Genomic DNA, 21,053 nt, shown 5'->3' on the forward strand with positions numbered 1-21,053 from the left:
AAAATATTAGCCGGGTGTAGAGGCGCACACCGGTAGTCCCAGCTACTCAGGAAGCTGAGGCATGAGAATCTCTTGAGCCAGGGCGACGGAGGTTGCACTCCAGCCTGGGCAACAGAGCGAGCCTCTGTATCAAAATAAAATGGGGCCAAGGATTAAAAAACTTGCACAAAGCCAGGCGCCGTGGCTCGCACCTGTAATCTCAGCACTTTGGGAGGCTGAGACCGGCGGATCACCTGAGGCCAGGAGTTCAAGACCAGCCTGACCAACATGGAGAAACCCCAACTCTACTAAAAATACAAGAACATTAGCCGGGTTTGGTGGCACATGCCTGTAATCCCAGCTACTCGGGAGGCTGAGGCAGGAGCATCGCTTGAACCTGGGAGGCGGAGGTTGCGGTGAGCCGAGATCGCGCCATTGCACTCCAGCCTGGGCAACAAGAGCGAGACTCCATCTCAAAAAAAAAAAAAAAAAAAAAAAAAAACTTGCACAAGGGACTGGGCAGGTTTGAATTAAAGAATAAAACTTGTGGAAAACCCCATCCTATTGGAATGTTTCTCTAGCTTTCATCGTGAATTGCTTTGGCCTTTCCCTGGAGCTCTTACCGTTGGCCTTCCTGCTCCCTGACTGGATATTTGACTCTGTGAAGCCTCTTTCACAGGCGTCTTTTGGCCAAGCGACTCCTCGCCATTCTATCTGCTCCCCAGTAACGACCGCTTGCCTGGGGCATCATTTTCTCTCTGGCTTTTTCTTGGTCTCCCACCAGCATTCAGCCTTTCCCTCCAGCTTCCTGTCCCCACTCTGTCCCCAGAGCATTTCCTTTGCATCCTTGTTTTCAATTCTTGCCCTAATTCCTTTTCCCTCCCAACCTGGGGGTCAAAACTTGGGTGATAAAACTGATCACTAATAACTAGAGTGGCTGCAGATTCTCCAGCCCTCTCAGTATTATCCCTGCACCAGAATATTTGGTGAATTTGTGAGCAATTCACGAAATTCTTTTTTTTTTTTTTTTTTCTTTAAGACAGTCTCACTCTGTCGCCCAGGCTGGAGTGCAGTGGTGCGATCTCCACTCACCGCAGCCTCCACCTCCTGGGTTCAAATGATTCTCGTGCCTCAGCCTCCCAAGTAGCTGGGATTATAGGCATGCACCACCATGCTCGGCTAGTTTTTGTTTTTTGGTTTTTTTTTGAGACGGAGTCTCGCTCTATCACCCAGGCTAGAGTGCAGTGGCGCGATCTCGGCTCACTGCAAGCTCCGCCCCCCGGGTTCATGCCATTCTCCTGCCTCAGCCTCCTGAGTAGCTGGGACTACAGGCGCCCACTACCACGCCCGGCTAATTTTTTGTATTTTTAGTACAGACGGGGTTTCACCATGTTGGCCAGGCTGGTCTTGAACTCCTGGCCTCAAGTGATCTGCCCGCCTCAGCCTCCCAAAGTTCTGGGATTACAGGCCTGAGCTATCTTGCCCAGCCAATTCACGAAATTCTGCTTTGATCAAAAGAGCTATTTTTCTGAGTAATCTTCATGAGATTACAGCCTGAAACTTCCCACCAAGCCTTTAATGTTTTGAACATTGTAAGTCTGGTGTTCCGCTGTCCTTTATAATTCAAATATCGAGTGCCCAGTGTTTCACTACTACCAGTCAGGGAGCTTGATAGTCACATGAAAACAACATAAAAGCATACAGAAAAACATGCAAAAGCAATTTTCCTCCCTACGCATGTATAAGACACTATAGAAGTGAATTGGTCAGACTCACTTGTCTCAGAAAAGAAAATTTAGTCCAAAATACTGTTCTTGCTAGCACATTTGCTAAGAGCATTAAGATTACCTCACTAGAGTCCTTCTGACGTGGTTCCCTTGAACTCCAGCTGTTTCAGCCTTCAGACAACCGGATATTATGCAAGCACCCAGTTTCCTAGAATAATAGTTCTTGCAATGTTTGTCCACATTAAAGACATTTGCCTTAAAATACTAATGGATTGCAGCAAAATGTCTAAGGCGGTTTCTCACACCTTTCATTCAGAAAAACCGTAGAGGGCTCAAATAACAGACCAAGAGGTCAAGTTCCTTATTCACAAAATATCAAACTAGGTGTCTATGTAGGAGCTAGTTGATATAATTTCAGGGCCAAAGCCTATTACTTTTGTGTCTTACTTTTATTTTCTAGTTCAGGTTATTTTCCCTAGAAAAAACAACATGCAAATTATAGCATTCTGATCCGTATTGTGAGCTTAAGGGCAGCCTCTTCAGTATGGGGAAGAATCACTGCCGGGAGTTTGCCAAGTTGATGGAAACCATCTGAACTTGGGTTTACTGTGGAGTCTTTTCTAAGAGACTTGAATTCAGATTCTGGGTCTGTTACTTTACTGTGTGACCTTGGGCAAGTTTATCCATCCTTCCTTTTTATTATAGAGAATTTTGTTTATTATAAACAAAAGTCAATAATACAGCGAAACAGTGGTTTCCAGGGGCTGGGGGAAGAGGGGAATAACAAGTAACTGCTAATGGGGTAAATGTCCAGGAATTGAAAGAGGATTACTTTTTGAAATAGTGGTTGCACAACTCTGAATGTACTAAAAACCACTGAATTGTATACTTTAAAAAGGTACATTGGCCAGGTGCGGTGGCTCACGCCTATAATCCCAGCACTTGGGAGGCTAAGGCAGGTGGATCACGAGGTCAGGAGATCGAGACCATCCTGGCCAACATGGTGAAACCCTGTCTCTATGAAAATACAAAAAAATTAGCTGGGCATGGTGGCACACACCTATAATCCCAGCTACTTGGGAGGCTGAGGCAGGAGAATCGCTTGAAACCTGGAGGCGAAGGTTGCAGTGAGCCGAGATTACGCCACTGCACTCCAGCCTGGTGACAGAGCAAGACTCCGTCTCAAAAAAAATAAATAAATAAAGGTGAATTTTATGGTACCTGAATTATATCTTAATATAATATTAATATATTAATTATTATTAATATAATTTATATCTTAATATCTCTATGGATCTCCTCCTTGAACCCAACTGTTCATTCCGTGGGGTCATTGCTCCCTCCCTGTTATCTGCTATCACCTGCAGCCTGCAAATTACTTGGCCCTGGAAGTTAATTTCTAGCAATGAATGATAACATTTAAAAATGTGGACTGTCTCGGCCAGAAATCAGTCAGCTACTTCAATAGGTAAATACGTCCTGGTGCCCAGACTTGTGGGGATGACACATGGGACAACCAGAGGACAAGACGCTAAGTGCTGTCTGTTGAACTTGTCTCAGAGGCGTGGTAAAAGAAAAGAAGAAAATTTAAAAATAAAAAATAAAAAAATGCTGTCTGACAAGAAGAGAGCGGTGAGTGGAGACACAGCTGGCTGGGGATGGAACTTGAGCCTGGCTTGGAAGAATGGGCACCATTTTGTCTAAATAAAAATGCAGGCCGGGGCCAGGCGTGGTGGCTCACGTCTGCAATCCCAGCATTTTGAGAGGCTGAGGTGGGTGGATCACTTGAGGTCAGGAGTCTGAGACAAGCCTGGCCAACATGGTGAAGTTCTGTCTCTACTGAAAATACAAAAATTAGCCAGGCGTGGTGGCGGGTGCCTGTAATCCCAGCTGCTCTGGAGGCTGAGGCAGGAGAATCACTTGAACCCGGGAGGTGGAGGTTGCAGTGAGCCGAGATTGCACCACAGCGCTCCCGCCTGAGTGACAGAGAAATACTCCATCTCAAAAAAAAAAAATGCAGACTTATTTTGCACAGTGTCTGCTATGCTGTAGGTCCTCTCTAGAGATTGGATCTGAATTTAGGAAAAGTAAAAAGAGTTAGCAAGTGATGATAAACTGCATGAGTTAGCAGGGGTTTCAAGTACAGCACACACGATAAGTTTATTTGATTTAAGAGAGAGAATACAGGTGTGGGGCTCAGCATAGCCATCAGTGCAGAGCCAGTACCCAGAAGATGTTATTCATTAGTGAGCAAATGTCATTCACCATGAGAAAAGACCAGGAGGTGAGCATGGGGTTCCGAGCAGGGAGAATGCACAACTGACAGGGTGGGTAGAGTGGAGACTGTGTCCTTTAAGGCAGCCTGCTTGACTGCTTTTATCCTGGCTGTCACAAGGCAAGTTTTAGGGAGCAGAAAGGAAGAAATGCTGACCACTATCAGAAATTTGGCCTAGTGGCCTCTCATCAGGGATATGAGCTTGGTCTGTTCGGTGGGAGTTGTTCCACAGAGTTCAAAGGACAAGAATGCTGTGTGTTCATACACGCAGCTCTTCAAAGTAGGAACTTCGCCCTATAAAGCAGAAGAGTGGTGTTTTTTTTCTTCTTCTTCTTCTTTTGTGGTTTCACATAGCAAATGAGTGACAGTCTCTACTTACAGACAAAGTGAGACGTCAGGCATTGAGGCGTGAGTGTGGCTTGTATTTCTGGTCCTCCCCTCCTTCACTGCTTTCATTTTACTCTTATCGCGCTTTCCAGAAAGTTTTCCTGCTGGGAGAGTCTTTTTGATCATTTCCCATGTGTTGTCAGATAGCGCCATAGAATTCAGTTTCTGAGAACCAGCCAGAAGCATGCAGTGACATTGCACAATCTGCTTCTGAAGCTGGAGATATTAGCTGTAGAGCTCAGGGGAGCTGCTCCACATCACCGACATGAAGGGAACAGGCATCATGGACTGTGCGCCCAAGGTGAGTGATGTGGGGCTGTTTGAATGGGCTCTGGCGGGGAGCAAGCTGTGATGATTAAGGGTGTTGACCAGCTTTAGTTGTGACTTTCTAATAAAGGCAAAGGTTGAATACCAGTGACGTGTGATTTGGAGATGGGAATGTTTAACATAAAGTTTAAGTGTGGGAAATAGATGTGCTGTAAAGCTCCTTACCAGTTTGCATCCAAGATGGGTGAAAATGACTTTGTAGTAGAAATCAGCTTACTTGGTTGACAGCACCGTCCATCATTTTGTGTCCAGCAAACTTCTGAAGCAAGATGTGAGTCTGCCTCAGCCCCCACTAATTCCTTCTTTCTCTGGACCCCAAAGACACTCAGTGCCACTCTAACTGTCCTATTTGGTTTCTGTGCTCACCTCCCGACAGCAGAGCCCAGACCCTTGCCTGCAGCCTCCCGTGCTGAGCCCACAGTGGGCACTTACATGTTATTTTCATGTTAACTTGTGCATTATGTGAGCAAAGCTGGAGCTTTCAGACAGACTTCACGCCTGTCATGAATCAAAAAAGATTCACTATTTAGAAAGGTGAAAGAAGCCAGGCACGGTGGCACATACCTGTACTCCAGCTGCCGGAGAGGCTGAGGTGAGAAGACTAATTCAGCCCAGAAGTTTGAGTCCAGCCTGGGCAACATAGCGAGACCCCATCTTAAAAAAAAAAAAAAAAAGAAAAGTTAAAATAAAATGGCCACCATTTTTAAAAAATTTACCCAGACATAAAGAAAGTGAAGCTCAAGGTTGTGTTTTCATCTTGCTATGCCCTTTTTAAATTTTAAGTAGAACAGGAAAAAAGAAATGAAATAAGCAGTAAATGGGGAGCTTGCTTATAAAAATCAATACTTATTTTTCATTATAATAAAAGTGACTAGTGTGGCTGGGTGCGGTGGCTCACACCTGTAATCCCAGCAGTTTGGGAGGCCAAGGCAGATGGATCACTTGAGGCCAGGAGTTGGAGACCAGCCTGATCAACATGAAAAAACCCCATCTCTACCAAAAATACAACCATTAGCTGAGCGTGGTGGCACATGCCTGTGATCCCAGCTACTCGGGAGGCTGAGGCACAAGAATCGCTTGAGCCTGGGAGGCAGAGGTTGCAATGAGCTGAGATTATACCACTGCACTCCGGCCTGGGTGACAGAGCAAGACTCTGTCTCAAAAAAGTAAAAAATAAAGAAAAAAATGTTTAAAGTTACTAGTGGAATTTGTGACTGAGTAACCCATGACAGTCTCTCTTGTATAGATTATATGTAAATATCTTAGCTATCCTAGAATTTTGTCCCCAACTACTTACTTTGAAAAATTTCAAGCCATTGGAAAAATATGGGGGGCATGGGGACTATTCAGTAAATTCCTGCATATCCTTCACCTAGATCATTCGTTTCTGGTACTTTGTCATATTTGCGTGCATTTATTTGTGTATATTTAGACACTGGAACACACTTCGTTTTTATTGTTGTTGTTAAACTCTTTAAAAATAAATGGCCAATACAATGACGCTCCACCCATAAACTTCATTATGTGTCTCCTAAGAACAAGGACATTCATCTACAGAATGTAGAAGAATATCTACATATCATCATACCCAAGAACATTTCACATTTATTTAATAATGCCATTCTACTATTCAGTCCACATTCACATTTTCCAAAATTATCCTTTTTAGCTTTTCTGGCTGTTGTTGTGTGTGTGTGTGTTTGTCTTTCTGATCCAGGTGTTGTTTGTCAATTCTCAGTTCTTAATCTAGAATAATCTACTACCTTTTTCTCTTTCATAACATTGACCTTTTTTCTAAACAGCCTAGATTTTTTTATGATTTAGACTTCTTTTTATGTACTGCTTATTCTGCCTAAATAATTTATGTAGCACTTTACAATTGGGTGGGGTTTTGTTATGTAAAAAAAAATATTTTTAGCATTGGGGGTATCACTCTGTTGTCCAAGCTGGACTCAAATTCCTGAACTCAGGTGATTCTTCTGCCTCAGCCTCCCAAGTACAGGACTACAGGTGCACACCACCGAGCCCCACTGCAATTTGTAAATAACATGCATGTCTGCGTAGAACCTGTAATTGATATTTCCAGCATCCCCATGAAATTCTGCTATTAATATTATACAGATAGGCCGGGAGCAGTGGCTCATGCCTGTAATCCCACCACTTTCTGAGGCTGAAGCGGGTGGATCACCTGAGGTCAGGGGATTAGCCTGGCCAAAATGGTGAAACTCCATCTCTAGTAAAAATACAAAAAAATTAGCTGGGCATAGTGGTGCTTGCCTGTAATGCCTGTATTCCCAGCTACTCGGGAGGCTGAGTCCGGAGAATTGCTTGAACCCAGGAGGTGGAGGTTGCAGTGAGCCAACATTGTGCCGTTGCACTCTAGCCTGGGCAACAAGAGCGAAACGCCATCTCAAAAAAAAAAATAAATTATATATATATATATATATATATATAATAGTAGCCAACCCTTACCAGTTGTCTACATGTGAGGCCCTGTGCTGAGTGCTCTACTTGCATTTTCTCATTATTATAACATCCTCACAACATCCTCATGAAGCAGAGGTATTATTCCCCTGTCATAGACAAGGAAACGAGGCCTCGCTGACTTGCCCAAGGCCATACAGCTAGTAGGTGGCAATGCCAGGAATCAACCCCAGGCAGACTAAGCTCAGAGCTCCATTCTTAGCTCATTATATTCTCTCCCTTGTACCAGGGGTTGGCAAACTCTTCATAAAGAGCCAGATAGTATTTTGTGCTTTGCAGGCCAAATACAATCTCTGTTGCATACAGTTGTTTGTTTATGCAGTCCTTAAGATATGTACAATCATTCTTCACTCATGGGTCATCTGTCTAGATTTGGTCCACAGGCCCTTGTGTAGCAGCCTATGTCATCTCAGTTTACGTAGGCCACCCCCACCCACCCACGCAGTACCAGGAAACACCCAAGTTGTCGACACCTAGTTCAGAGGCATCCTCAGTTAACTGTTTCTTGGGTGTCCCTACAGAAACTATCAATGCATCTATAAGATACATGTTTTAAGGTTTTACACAAATAGGAGCTGTAAGTAAAGAGCTGTTGAGCTTCTTGCCTTTAGCAACTACCAATATGTACTGATGTTCAGTTCATGTTAGTGCAGTTGATCCATCTCATTAATCTTAATGCCTACATTGTTGCTCAATTGCTTTATAAATGGTAGCACAATGCTTCAAGGGGTCATGTCATGTCAGTGGTCCTTAGCTTTGGGGCATTCGCCTTTAAAACAACCCTGCCTTTCATTCAGGGCCACCGCAGATAGCCTTTCAGACCCTAAAGTTCGCCTTTGTACATCGTATGGTAAACAGGGACTGTTCTCGCAAGCTGTTCCTAATTTACCTGCCGGCCAGTAGCTCCGTTGCCAGTAAAGCTGCTTTCACCTTTGTGCATGGCAGATTTTGTGTAATATTCAGACCGATTTGTTCTATTTTTAAAAAATTGTTTTATAGAACAAGGCAGAATTTTTTAAAAACGTGATATTAGTGATAGGAAACACTGGCCTCAAAGGTGGTAAATTTAACACCTCAATCATTGGTTTATTGGACTCTAGCCAGCTAGTCAACTCCATTCAAGAAATACTAGAAATTTAGTTTTTGTGGTTTTTTTTGAGATGGAGTTTCACTCTGTCGTCCAGGCTGGAGTGCAGTGGCATGATCTTGGCTCACTGCAACCTCTACCTCCCAGGTTCAAGCAATTCTCCTGCCTCAGCCTCCCAAGTAGCTGGGATTACAGGCATGTGCCACCATGCCCGGCTAATTTCTGTATTTTTAGTAGAGACAGAGTTTCATCATGTTGGCCAGGCTGGTCTCGAACTCCTGACCTCAAGTTATCTGCCTGTCTCAGCCTCTCAAAGTGCTGGGATTACAGGCGTGAGCCACCGCGCCCAGCCAGAAATTTAGTTCTAAAAGACAAGGAGGATAAGTGGGCTTATTATACATAAGTTCTTATTTTGGATTTTTGGTAGTTTCAAGATGCCTTAGTTATGAAAATAGAGTCTGCAATGTACTTTAGTGATTCAGTCCTGTTTGCTATAAATTCTGTTTACTTCCGTGTGTGTGTGTGTGTGTGTGTGTGTGTGTGTGTGTGCACACATGCCATTACAGGTAATATTGAAATTAGCATCTTCATACACAGCCCTTTTTTTCCCCAATAACATGATTTTCTCACTGGAGTAAATGTCCAGGAATTGAAAGAGGATTTCTGAATGAAATAAGCTTTGGCACTTATTGTCCATCATTTTCTGAGAATTTCTGATATTTGATTCTATTTTAAACCTACTTTCCCCAGTATTTTCTCTACAATCTGTACTTTCTTTTATAAAGACAGCTATGTGCTCATTCAGTTTTCTGAAGGCACTTTTCAAGCAAGCATCTTTACTATGTTACTGAAGGGTGGATGGTCCAATATTTATACTGTAAGAACATTTAAATGTGTTTATCTTTCACATTTTAAATTCAGCCGCAATTAAAGAGCGAATCTTTTTTGTCTCTCTTCCATCTGAACTCTGAGTGACATGGTTCTGGACCCACTCAAGAGAGATGAAGGTAAAGACGTAGAATTTTTTTTAAAATCTTCCACATTCTCAAGGTTGGTTTAAACATGACAAAATGTGGTGGCTTGGAAGTGTCTGCCACCTGCTGGGACTTGGCTTGCTTCAGTGCTTCTGGGCAAGAAAGCCCGGTGAGGTTTCGTTTGTGAGTGGAGAGCTGTTTTAGGTTCTCTTTGTACCTTTAGCAGCTCTGAGGTGGTGAGCAAGACATTTCAAACTCAGTCTTTGTTAAAGGGCAAATGGGATTGCGTGCAGAAAGCTGACCTGGCCCTTGAGGGCCCATTAGATCCCACTCCCAGCAGCTCTCCTGCCTCAGTTCCTTCGCCTTCTCCCCTGCTGTTCCCCGCCTTGGATTCTCCTCTCTCTAGCAAGCATCACCTCACCCAGAGGCCTCTCTGGACCACGCTGTGCAAATCACCTCCCCCCTACACAGGCCCACCGCCATCACTCTCATCTATCTTACCTTCACTTATTAAGACCTGAAATTATCTCACTTTGTTTGTTCATCTGTCTTCCTCTCTGGGAACGAAACTCCATGAGGGACAGACCTGGGCTTTCTTACCCAGTGCTGCATCTCCAGTGCCTACAGCAGTGCCTGCACAAAGTAGATGCTCAATACATTCTTTGTGGTAGTGTGTGAACGAATGGGAGCTTACAGGGAGTGCAGGTGGAGCCCTGGCTGCAGCCCCGCTGTGAGGATAGGAACAGCACTACTTTCTAGACAGCAGGTGTTTGGCAACGGAGGTCATTCCTGACTCTCAGCTCTCTAACCCCTACCTGGCCTCAGCCTAAGCTGCCACTCAGCCTGTTCACTTGACAATTGTCCCCCTCCTTGTCCGTGGTCAGATGTTGCCTTGGATGCAAGCTGTTGCTATTGAAATCAAGGTCACAAAGACCTGTAGCCTCCCTCCAGCATTTCCCAGCAACTTCCTCCCTTCATCTATTCCACGAGGCAAAACAGCCCAGACACAACACCCAACTCGAAAACACAGCTCACCATCCGTGGCTCAGCCATTCACCCAATGCACAGTTACTGGGCTCTGGGGGTTCAGGGTGATCAAGATAGAGCTGACATTACAATGGAGTGAGCATGACAGTGAGTAAATAGACCCATGGTTTCAGGTGGTGAGAACTGCCAGAAAGTGGATAAAACAGGGGGATCTGATGGAAGCGATGGATGGAAAAGGCCACTCTGAACACCCAAGAGATGGGAAAAGCACTCCAGGCAGAGGGAAGAGCAGATGCCAAGGCCCTGCAGTGGGAAGGCATTCAGCATAGTACAGGGCCCCTATAAAGACCCGTGGGGTCAAAGAAGAGTAAACCAAGAGAGAGAGTGGTCAGAAGTGAGATCTGAGGTGTAAGCAGGATAACATAGGGCCTGGTCGGCCGTGTAAGAGCTTTGAAGCCATTCTAATTGCAAAGGAAACCACCAGTCCACTTAAAGCAGGAGATGACATGATATGATTTATGTTTTCTAGATCACTCAGGCTGCTGTGCAACAGATGAGCTGTAGGTAGGAAAGAGCAAAAGCTGGTAAACGTGGAGACTTCAGTGTAGGTGGCTTCATTTTCCACTGGGGTGGTGCCCTGCTCTTCTCCACGGACACGAAGGAGAATCGTGTACTCTGTCTTTAGAAAAAGTAAAACTTTTGGTGTTTGAGACTGCTGGTCCCCGTGTGGGGTGGGGAGTGGTTGTGGGCAGAAAAAAATAGTAAATCAAGGAGTAGATAGCTTCTATTTATGTGTGCTATGTTTGATTCAGGAACACAATGTACCTTTCATTCCGTCAACAAATATTGAATGCCTGCTGCACACCAGGCACTGTTCTAAATGCTTCCAAGGCCAAGTGCCTGGTCCCCTTTCTCCATATGTAGTAAATAATTATTATGACTAATAAAAAATCCATCACATACTCATTATTGGTTCCCCTGTTTAATCACCTGTAGTCTTTGAACATTTTATTTCCTATAGAGCACACTTAGGGGGAAAAAAAGCTAAGGAGAATGCCACCATCACCCCAAAACTTAAAAGGTCTGAGAATAGACAGGCGCTTGGCCGACATGATAATGGAATGGGGAAGCAACTGTAGAATCAAAACAGAGCTGTTTTGGAATTGCGATGACTAAGGGAGGAAATGACAGGGGCCTGAAGGGGAAATAGCTTAAAAGGAGGAAGGTGGGAGGCTGGTAAGAGAGCTGCCATGGAGGGGGAGATTAGAACACTCCAACTTGAGTTGCAAAAAAGGAAATACATTTTTTTTAGGAACCATTTCCAAACATAACGCCTATAAAGTGTTTGTTCAGGGGAAGAGCAGCCTTGTACACACACCTACAAAAAGCATAGTCGACACTGAGAAGACTGAGAAGAATATGCGTGGCCTCCTGTTCCTGGGAAAGCATCCCCAGCTCTCAGCGTGGGAGATCCTGCGCTTCCCCCGCACCACCCCCGCTTAGGCTGGAGTACAGTGGCACAATCTCAGCTCAGTGCAACCTAAGCCTCCTGGCTTAAGTGATCCTCCCATCTCAGCCTCCCAAGTAGCTGGGGCTTCAGGCATGCACCACTGTGCCCAGCTAATTTTTGTATTTTTAGTAGAGGTGGGTTTTTTTCACCATGTTGCCCAGGCTGGTCTCGAACTCCTGTTTTTAAGTGATTGGCCCACCTCAGCTTCCCAAAGTGCTGGGACTACAGGCGTGAGCCACCGTGCCCGGCCAGGCTCTGCACTCTTAAAACTCCTCTAGGAGGCCAGGCACGGTGGCTCATGCCTGTAATCCCAGCACTTTGGGAGGCCAAGGCAGGTGGATCATCTGAGGTCAGGAGTTCAATACCAGCCTGACCAACATGGAGAAACCCTGTCTCTACTAAAAACACAAAAATTAGCTGGGCTTGGTGGTGCACACCTGTAATCCCAACTACTCAGGAAACTGAGGCAGGAGAATCGCTTGAACCCAGGAGGCGGAGGTTGTGGTGAGCCAAAATCGCGACATTGCACTCCAGCCTGGGCAACAAGAGCGAAAACTCCATCTCAAAAACAAACAAACAAAAGAAAACTCCTCTAGGAGATGAGTGTGGACCATGAAAAAGTTATTCACAGGCAATTATAGGCCACTTACCTGGCCACTCAGAGAGTTTCTCCATGAGTTTATGAGTTAGTGAATGTATTGTTCTTTTCCTTTGAACAATTGCTTCACCTTATCATCAAGAGCAGCTTTTGTTTGCTCTACATGTTCTGGACAGCCCAGGCAGTCTGTCTTTTGTGGGGTTAGGGAGGGACGGGGGGCAAAAGAGCAGTAGGGTCATCCCTGTGTCTTGGAGGTGTTTGCCATCTGGTTAACAGTAAGTGAAAAGTGCTTTGTGGAATGTTCACTTTGGGTTCAGAAATTTTCTTTTAGAGACAGGGTCTCACTTTGTCACCCAGACTGGAGTGCAGTGGCGTTATCATAGTTCACTACAACCTCAAACTCCTGGGCTCAAGCAATCCTCCTGCCTCAGCCTCCCAAGTAGCTGAGACTACAGGTGCACACCACCATGCCCATCTAATTTTTTTTTTGTAGAGATGAGGGGCTCTCCCTATATTGTCCAGGCTTGTCTCGAACTCCTGACCTCAAGCAGTCCTCCTGCCTCAGCCTCCTAAACCACTGAGATTACAGGAGTGAGCCACCACACCCGGCCCAGGTTCAAAAGTGAGTCTCCCCACAGTTGAAAGGGGAATAGAAGCACAAGAGTCAGTAATTAATAACAAGCAACTCAAGGTGCTCCCTCCTTACACTGGTGTTCCCCAAAGTGAGGTGATTACCAGCCACTGGGAGTCAGGGCCAGTTACGTAAGACATTCTCCCTAAGCTCCCTTTGGGTATCCCAAATAAGGGTTGGGATGGGTTTATGTGTAGTCCATTATTAACAACTAAACGAACAAACCTAGTGAATTGCAATAAATTCACACCAACAGAACAAAAGAAGAAAAGCTTAAACAAAAGAGTGGCTCCTTGCTTTCCTGAAACACCTCTAAAAATGACCATAGAAAAATGGAAAATTTGGTGAACAAGCCTGAACCTTCACTCATTTCTCTGTGATACATTAAACAGCTTGAGCCAGCTTTGAATTCTTCCTGGTCAATCAAATGGAAAAATCACACCCTGCAGGGGCCCTGACTGTGGGCATGCCAGAGGATTTCAAGTGTGGTGCACAGAGCAGTTTTTGTACATTACTGATGTATCTTGATGTGCATTCATACAAACTAAAACTAGCTCATCAAACCTGTAATTTCCTGGGTAACATCGCTGAGGGAAAGTTGTTTTTTAATTGACTCAATTTATTATTTTACCTAAAAAATTGTAGCGGCACATGGCTATGACAGGAAGCAGGCAGCTGCTAGACACACAAAGCTTTAGAAACCAGGCTGGGGGCCAGGTGTGGTAGCTCATGCTTGTAATCCCAGCACTTTGGGAGGCTGCGGTGGGAGGATCGCTTGAGCCCAGCTGTTGGAGACCAGCCTGGGCAACATAGCAAGACTATCTCTACAAAAAATTTTAAAAATTAGCTGGGTTTGGTGGCTCATGCCTGTAGTCCTAGCTACTTGAAAGGCTGAGGTGGGAGGATCATTTGAGCCCAGGAGTTGAAGGCTGCAGTGAGCTGTGATCTCGTCACTGCACTCCAGCTTGGGTGACAAAGTGGGACCCTGTCTCTAGAAAAGAAAAAAGAAAAAGAAACACAGGCTTAGACAAAGTTTTCTTCTAATTAGAGTTGGCATAATTAATTGCTTATGACCCATCAAATAACACAAAACTCCTTCTTTCTTTATGCCTTTCCTCACTTTTTTCCTTAAAAAAAGAAAAAAGAAAAAGGAAAGAGGGAAGGAAAGGAAAGGAAGTTAGAGAGGAAAAGCACCTGCATGTTATTTTCTCTGTAATCCCTCAGATGGCTTTCATGAACTAAGAGGTAAGAGTAAGAGAAGAAGTCATGGGAAATGTAGATTTTACAGCTGGATGGGAACTTGGCAATTGCCCTGGGAAGCTGTCTCACTTTCAGGTGAAGAAACTGAAACCCAGAGAAGTTCTGTTACTTGCCTCCTCCTTCAGTGGGTTTTTCATGAGCAAGGGTGAAATTGTCAACCCCTTAACTTGATCCAATAGTTCCCCAAACCAAATATCTTAAGCAATAACTCAGGGACTTAGCTGGCAAGGAAGAGACTTGGCAGTGGCAGGCAGTGGCAAGGCTGTGAATGAACACACTAGGGTCTCTGGAGCACTTTGAGTTGGAGAATGCAGTCTGGTATGACATGGGCCCATCTTGGGCCACATCCATGATAATCAATTATGTGAAGGCCTGAGAGACCTTTATTGTTGCATCATTTCAATCCTGAGCTTAGATCAAGGAAACCAGTTACCTGTTCCACCAGTGTATATTGTCAGACATACAGTAGGTGCTTGATAAATAATTGCCAATTCAATGAAGCCTTAAGTGCAGCTTAGCAAGGTTTCCATGAGTAGGGGAAGTATATTAAAGCATGTCGATCTGGGTAAGACCCAACCCCGCTGGAAAAGCACAGTATTCAGGTATCAGAGAAGCAAATGTTTCATTTCCACTGGGTGGCTTTGGAATTTTTTTCTGGCCACAACCTCCTCCTCAAAGCCCCGTTAGTAGGCAGTGCCTCCTACAGCTGCAGAAGTTCCTTTAATGTGTGGCTTTTTCATCTGAATCATCAGGAAGAATTCAAAGCTGGCTGGGTCAGAGTTCAATGTTATCATGGAGAACCCAGTCAAAGTTTGTGCTTATTCATAGCATATGCCATTCTCCAGGATTATTTTTAGAGGTGCTAAGAAAATAAGGAACTCTCTTTTCATTAAAGTTTTTCTTTTTCTCTCATATCCCTCCTCATATCCAAGTTCACCAGTTTTATTCACTTCTTTGTCCCTGGTTTCTATGGATAAACCGGCCACAAAGGCTATTTGCATCCATTTGGATGGGAGGGAACCAATGGGAGTGTGGGAGAGAATGCATTATGTAACCAACCCATCCTTCCCCATGGCTGGGGTGGCAGGAAGGGCAGTGAGCCTCCCCCAGGAGCTCAGAGACCCACTGGCCAGATCCACAGGCAAGGACAGCTGCAGAGAAAGTTTAGACCCAGACCTCACAGCATTCCTGCACAAACTCCTACAGAAAGATTGCCCTTCCCAGGCGACTTCTGCTGATGTTTTCCAGGATATGGATAGTACTTTTTAAAATAATTTCTTTAAAGGATCAAGATGAAGGTGAATGTGAGTATCTGAGTTTCTGTCTTCTGACATCCATTTCCTACAACTCTTTGATTGTGTGGGACTCTGAGTTAATTATATAAAGGGGTCCAGAGCTTGTTATTTCCAATGCTCCCCCCTATATTAAGGAAGTAGGTAATGATGGTTTCCAAGTGACTGTCACACCATGAGAAACAATTGAAAGTTGCATCAGGTTTTGAAACCAAAAAGGGAGGCCTTATATTTTTGTTTAGAAAGTTATATTGAGTTTTGTTTTAAAGCTTAAACATTCTTTTATTTATTTATTTATTTATTTATTTATTTATTTATTGAGATGGAGTGTTACTCTGTTGCCCAGGCTGGAGTGCAGTGGCGCAATCTCAGCTCACTGCAACCTCTACCTCCTGAGTTCAAGCAATTATCCTGTCTCAGCCTCCCCAGTAGTTGGGACAACAGGTGCGCATCACCATGCCTGGCTAATTTTTGTATTTTTAATAGAGTCGGCATTTCACCATGTTGGCCAGGCTGGTCTTGAACTCCTGACCTCAAGTGATCTGCACACCTCGGCCTCCCAAAGTGTTGGGATTACAGACATGAGCCACTGCGCCTGGCCTTAAATGTTACTTTAAATATGAGTAGTTGGGAAAAGGGAGTTTCAATTCACACTTCCAGTTAAACAACTTTCAGATCATTTTCTGCAAATTCTGGAGCTTTTCATTCAATAATTTTCACCTTTTTCAAAAACGGGGCTGAAGCAGAAACTCAGTTCTTTTCCTAGCCTATTTGGCAAATTAATATTAATCACAAAAAAAGGCAGCAGTTTCCCTTCAGCATCTCTCACTTAATTACTTTGCTAAGTTTTTTTTTAAAATAGCTCCAAGAGAAACAACTGTCCTTTATGTGAGATGATGCAAGAAACCACTTAGCTATCACCTCATTAAAATAATTCAAAATATTTCTGATAATGAGATGCAGATTATTGAAGCAAAGCTGTCTCAAGTTTTACAACCTCATAAACTAATTCTCTCACACATTAGGCATGACAAATTAAAGAGATAGTTTAATCTACTTGCAAATTCTTAAAGCAAGTTCTGGTTATAAAATATACCATTTTGCTATTTTAAGTGACAGTTCCTCATAACTTAAGGAATTTTACTTTTAAATGTAAATATTGATATGGAAAGCCACTGCAATTCATGGGGGAAAAGAAAAGATTACAGCTTCGGCCAAGCACGGTGGCTCACGCCTGTAATCCCAGCACTTTGGGAGGTCTAGGCGGGTGGATCATCTGAGGTCAGGAGTTCGAGACTAGCCTGGCCAACATGGCGAAACCCTGTCTCTACTAAAAATACAAAAATTTGCCGGGTGTGGTGGCATGCGCCTGTAGTCCCAGCTACTCGGGAAGCTGAGGCAGGAGAATTGCTTGATCCCGGGTGGCAGAGGTTGCAGTGAGCAGAGATCGCACCACTGCATTCCAGCCTGTGTGACAGAGCAAGACTCTGTCTCAAAAAAAAAAAAAAAAAAGATCACAGGTTCTTTCTTGGATAACTATGTCAAAGGGGAAGGAGGCACAAGGGACAAAGAGAAGACAGGAATGAGCTGGCAAAAATGAAGGGAGGAAGGGAGAGAGAAATGAATGTTAGATGAGGGAGGAGGTGGCTGGTTGCCTGGTGCTCCCTTCTCAACTGCAGACCTCACAGCACAACTTCAGGAGTTGTAGGAGGTTTTCCAGAAGGAAAGTAGGGACATGGTTATTCTGAATGTTTTCCCCAACATCACACACATGCAACACGCAGCTACAGTGTCCTGATACTGCACATTCTAACTTTGGCCTTGGGGAACATGTCCCATCATGGGAGGCCCTCCTCTCTGGCCTGGGTCTTTGTGCACAGGACCCAGATCATTCTGCAGCTGACCATTCTGCAGCTGGTTCAAGGAGCGCTGGGATAGCAGGAAGGGCAGCGAGCCTCCCCCAGGAGCTTAGAGATCCACTCAGTGCCTCCTCCACTTGCCTGGACCAGGCCAGACAAACCTTTAAAACACTTTGAGTCTAAACTTCTGTGACTCTTAGTGCACCTGCAGTTAGATCCCATTTAACAGTCATTCATTGCCCTCTCTGTGTGCTTCCGCTCTGTGGCCCTACTCTCAAAGAAGAGGTCAATGCTCACAAAATCAGCTAGTTCTCAAAAACCACTCAAGCACCTTTCAGCATCCTCCATGCTGTACACGGTCCAGGCCCTTTGAGGGATGGCCAGTGAGAAGTAGTTGATGATGACTGACATCCCGAAAGTTCAGGGAGGTGAGAAATCTTCTGCATGTGGCAAACTGCTTTTGGCCAAGATTAAGATGGACTCAAAGTCAAAATTTCTCTCTATCTAATCTAGGAGTAGAAAGGGCTTGCGTGGTAATGACAAGCAGTTGCTTAAATTCACCAGCGCAGAAGTCCTCTTCTTCCAATAGAACAGAATCCTTTGTAAATTAGATTTTTATATTGAAAAAGAACATTTACACATGGTTTTAAAAATTCCAACTGTACAAATGAACATGGACTCAAAGTGTTTTTATCTAATCCCAAACCTCTAGCTCCCCAGACCCCTGTTTCCTACCCAGAAGGGACCCTCAGTGAGTGACATAATCTTCCAGAAAGATGCTATGCTTGTAAAAGCATCAATGCAGACCTACGCTCGTCTTGCTCTTTTTAAAAAATTTAATACTACATTTTGGAGATTGTCCCATTTCCACTGACATAAGCTCTACCTCATTCTTGTAATGGCTACATTGTACTCCATTATACAAATGTCTCTGTTTCTCAGCTTCATCTCCCTCTCCCCGGAGGCACTTTGCCATCTTGTATCTGCTAAGATGTCCACACCATCTTGTGATAGAGTCTGTGCTAAGCAGAGTGGTTTGTAGGCTAAAAGAGCACACTCTAGACCCAAAACCGCCTGCATTCCAATCCTGGCTTTGGCCCTTGATCGCTGAACTACCTCAAGCTACTTTCTCACCCTCTCTGTGCCTTAGCTTACTCATCTCCTAAATGAGATGTTAGTTATAGTGCCTGCTTCATAAGGTTTTTGAATATCAAATGCGGTCATCAATACTGACTGCTTATCCCAGTGCCTGACACAGAGTTGAGAACCCGTGAGCCATCCTGATTCCTGAGGCACTGGCTAAACAGTGGACAAGACTAACACAGTTCCTGCGTAATTAGAGTGCCACGGACACTCCTTTCAGGGTGAAAAGAATGGTTTTGTGAGGGGCTACATTTAATCTAAAAGATTAAAGAGGATTTTCCCCCTTCTTCTTGTTTTTTTTCCCCTTCTTCTTCTTCCCCCCCCCACCCCCCTCCCCCCGCCAGACAATGTCTCACTCTGTCCTTCAGGCTGAAGAGCAGTGGCACAATCCTGGCTCATTGCAATCTCCATCTCCCATGTTCAAGCCATCCTCCAGCCTCAGCCTCCCAAGTAGCTGGGATTACAGGCATGTGCCACCATGCCCAGCTAATTTTTATATTTTTTGTAGAAATGAAGTTTCACCATGTTTCCCAGGCTGGTCTCAAACTCCTGAGTTCAAAGTGATCTGCTCACCTCAGCCTCCCAAACTGCTGGGATTACAGGCGTGAGCCACCGCGCCCAGCCAGCTTCTCCCTCTTATTTGGTTAGTTATAGGAAAATAATACTAGCTGACACACACAGTGTGTGAGAAGTCTGTATTGTTATGTGGGGTTTGCAAAGTGAGGAACCTTTCCAGATCATCTTTGCTGTAACTCCCTAAGCTAGGCATGGTGATGTGTGCCTGTAGTCCCAGCTACCTGTGAGGCTGAGGCAGGAGGATTGCTTAAGACCAGGAGTTTAAGGCTGTAGGGCACCATGATCATGCCTGTGAATAGCCACTGCATTCCAGCCTGGGCAAGATAGCAAGACCCTATCTCTTTAAAAAAAAAAAAAAAAAAACCCTCTCTCATCCTTCTGGAGGTGACTTCACAGAATGTTGTTACCCACCAGAAATCCCTCCCAGAAGAAGTGTCTGTAGATACTTTGATTCCTCCTCAGGTTGTCCTTCCTCCTTCTCTGTCTTCCCTTTTTGGAGAATGTGGGTGGCAAAAATGGAGGTGGTGAGGGGATTTTTCTTATGCTCTTGGAAACTTTTTTTTTTTAACTTAATGTCCTTTTAAAATGATGGAAAGTAAACATTCACAAGCCAACAGATAATACCATTCCCTCTGCGTTAATCTTGCCTAGCCTGTATTTGAATTTACATGAAATGAAATACTTCCAAGTACATTTGAAGGGAGACTATTTACTTGAAAGATGATCAAAGAGCCCTTTCTCCATTCTGCACTCACTCTCGATGTTGAGTCTGGGTGCAGCTACCTCATAAAAATATATAACAGAATATGTCACTGATCTCAACATAAAAGCTCCTACATCCTTGGAAATCCTTCATGAACTTCAGGGATTCACATTTCCCGTGTATCAAAAGATCTGTGATATTTATAGTATACACAGTTTTAAAAATGTGGTTTCTCTATAGCTAACTATCCTCTCCCGGCCCTCAAAGGGGAAGTAGGAAGCATTCCATCACCTCGCCTGAATACTGACTAAGAATTCTTGGAAGTAAGACCTGGAATCTGTGAGAAGGAAGCCGAAATGTGAAACATGGACATTTTTCAAAGAAGGATTTTAGTAGAAGAAAAATGTCCTTCTTCACCTTGGAGATCTACATCTTTGTACAGAGCAGGGGCGTAGACATCACTTACTGCTCTGGCTTCTTCCACAGTTACCATCTCCACCACTAGTTTGGGGAACTTCCTTATTTACCACCTCCCACTACGGACCGGTGACCTCATTGTATGATTTACCTTCCCAAAGAAAGAATGATATTCTAGGTTGCTTGGATGGAAACGATCTCGTGATCTCTACTTACTATCCCACAGTTACTACTGTTTTAATTTTAGGAGCATAAGTGTTTGGTGTGGGGCGGGCTGTGAAAGATAAAACAAGGAGGAAGCAGGACGGGGCCATGATGCTGCTCTGACCCCCGTGACAGGAAAGAGAGAAGGAGCTGGACAGAGTAGAGAGAGCCTCAAACTGTGGGGCAGCTTAGACATGGTCTTGACAACTCAACAGGGGCTTTGGGGTAAAGATTGCCCATTCACTGAGTCCTGCATTGGGCAGAAACACCCAGGCCCCCTGACTATTAACGTTCAGTTTGCAAAGGAAATCTGGATGGGGCCTCTAAGACCTCAGCAGCGGGCTGGACTCAGCAGCAGAATGCTTCACTGGGCCCAAGGAGTGATATTTTAAGATCTGCCTGAGCATGCCGCAGCCTCCACCACACCCAAATGTCTTATGCCTGGCCTGTCTCACTCATGTATATTTCTTGCCCAGCTCCTATAATCCTTTGAGTTTGCTGCTCCTCCTTATAGCTGTCTTTAAACCAGCTCTTTCTGGATTTGCACACATTTGGATGTAAGAGTTAGCAGATTAGGGTAGGAAACAGACTGGGACTTGGGAAGGCCGTGCAGAGTATTGGCAATAGCAGGCT

The 21,053-nt window shown here is 44.5% G+C and overlaps 1 protein-coding gene across 2 annotated transcripts in view; it reads left to right on the forward strand.

Annotated features, from left to right (window-relative positions):
• Positions 1-4,562: 4,562 nt before the first annotated feature.
• The window catches only part of CASS4 (Cas scaffold protein family member 4), a 46,869-nt gene continuing 30,378 nt past the window's right edge, over positions 4,563-21,053 (forward strand). For both annotated transcript variants that reach the window (XM_003779380.5, XM_063720563.1), the window contains exon 1: positions 4,563-4,669. In XM_003779380.5, coding sequence (XP_003779428.2) covers positions 4,634-4,669 — 36 coding nt within the window. In that variant the 5' untranslated portion in view covers positions 4,563-4,633. The remainder of the gene's footprint in view (positions 4,670-21,053) is intronic.

Source organism: Pongo abelii, chromosome 21 (genome assembly GCF_028885655.2).
Source record: "Pongo abelii isolate AG06213 chromosome 21, NHGRI_mPonAbe1-v2.0_pri, whole genome shotgun sequence".
In the NCBI taxonomy this organism is placed as follows: domain Eukaryota; kingdom Metazoa; phylum Chordata; class Mammalia; order Primates; family Hominidae; genus Pongo; species Pongo abelii.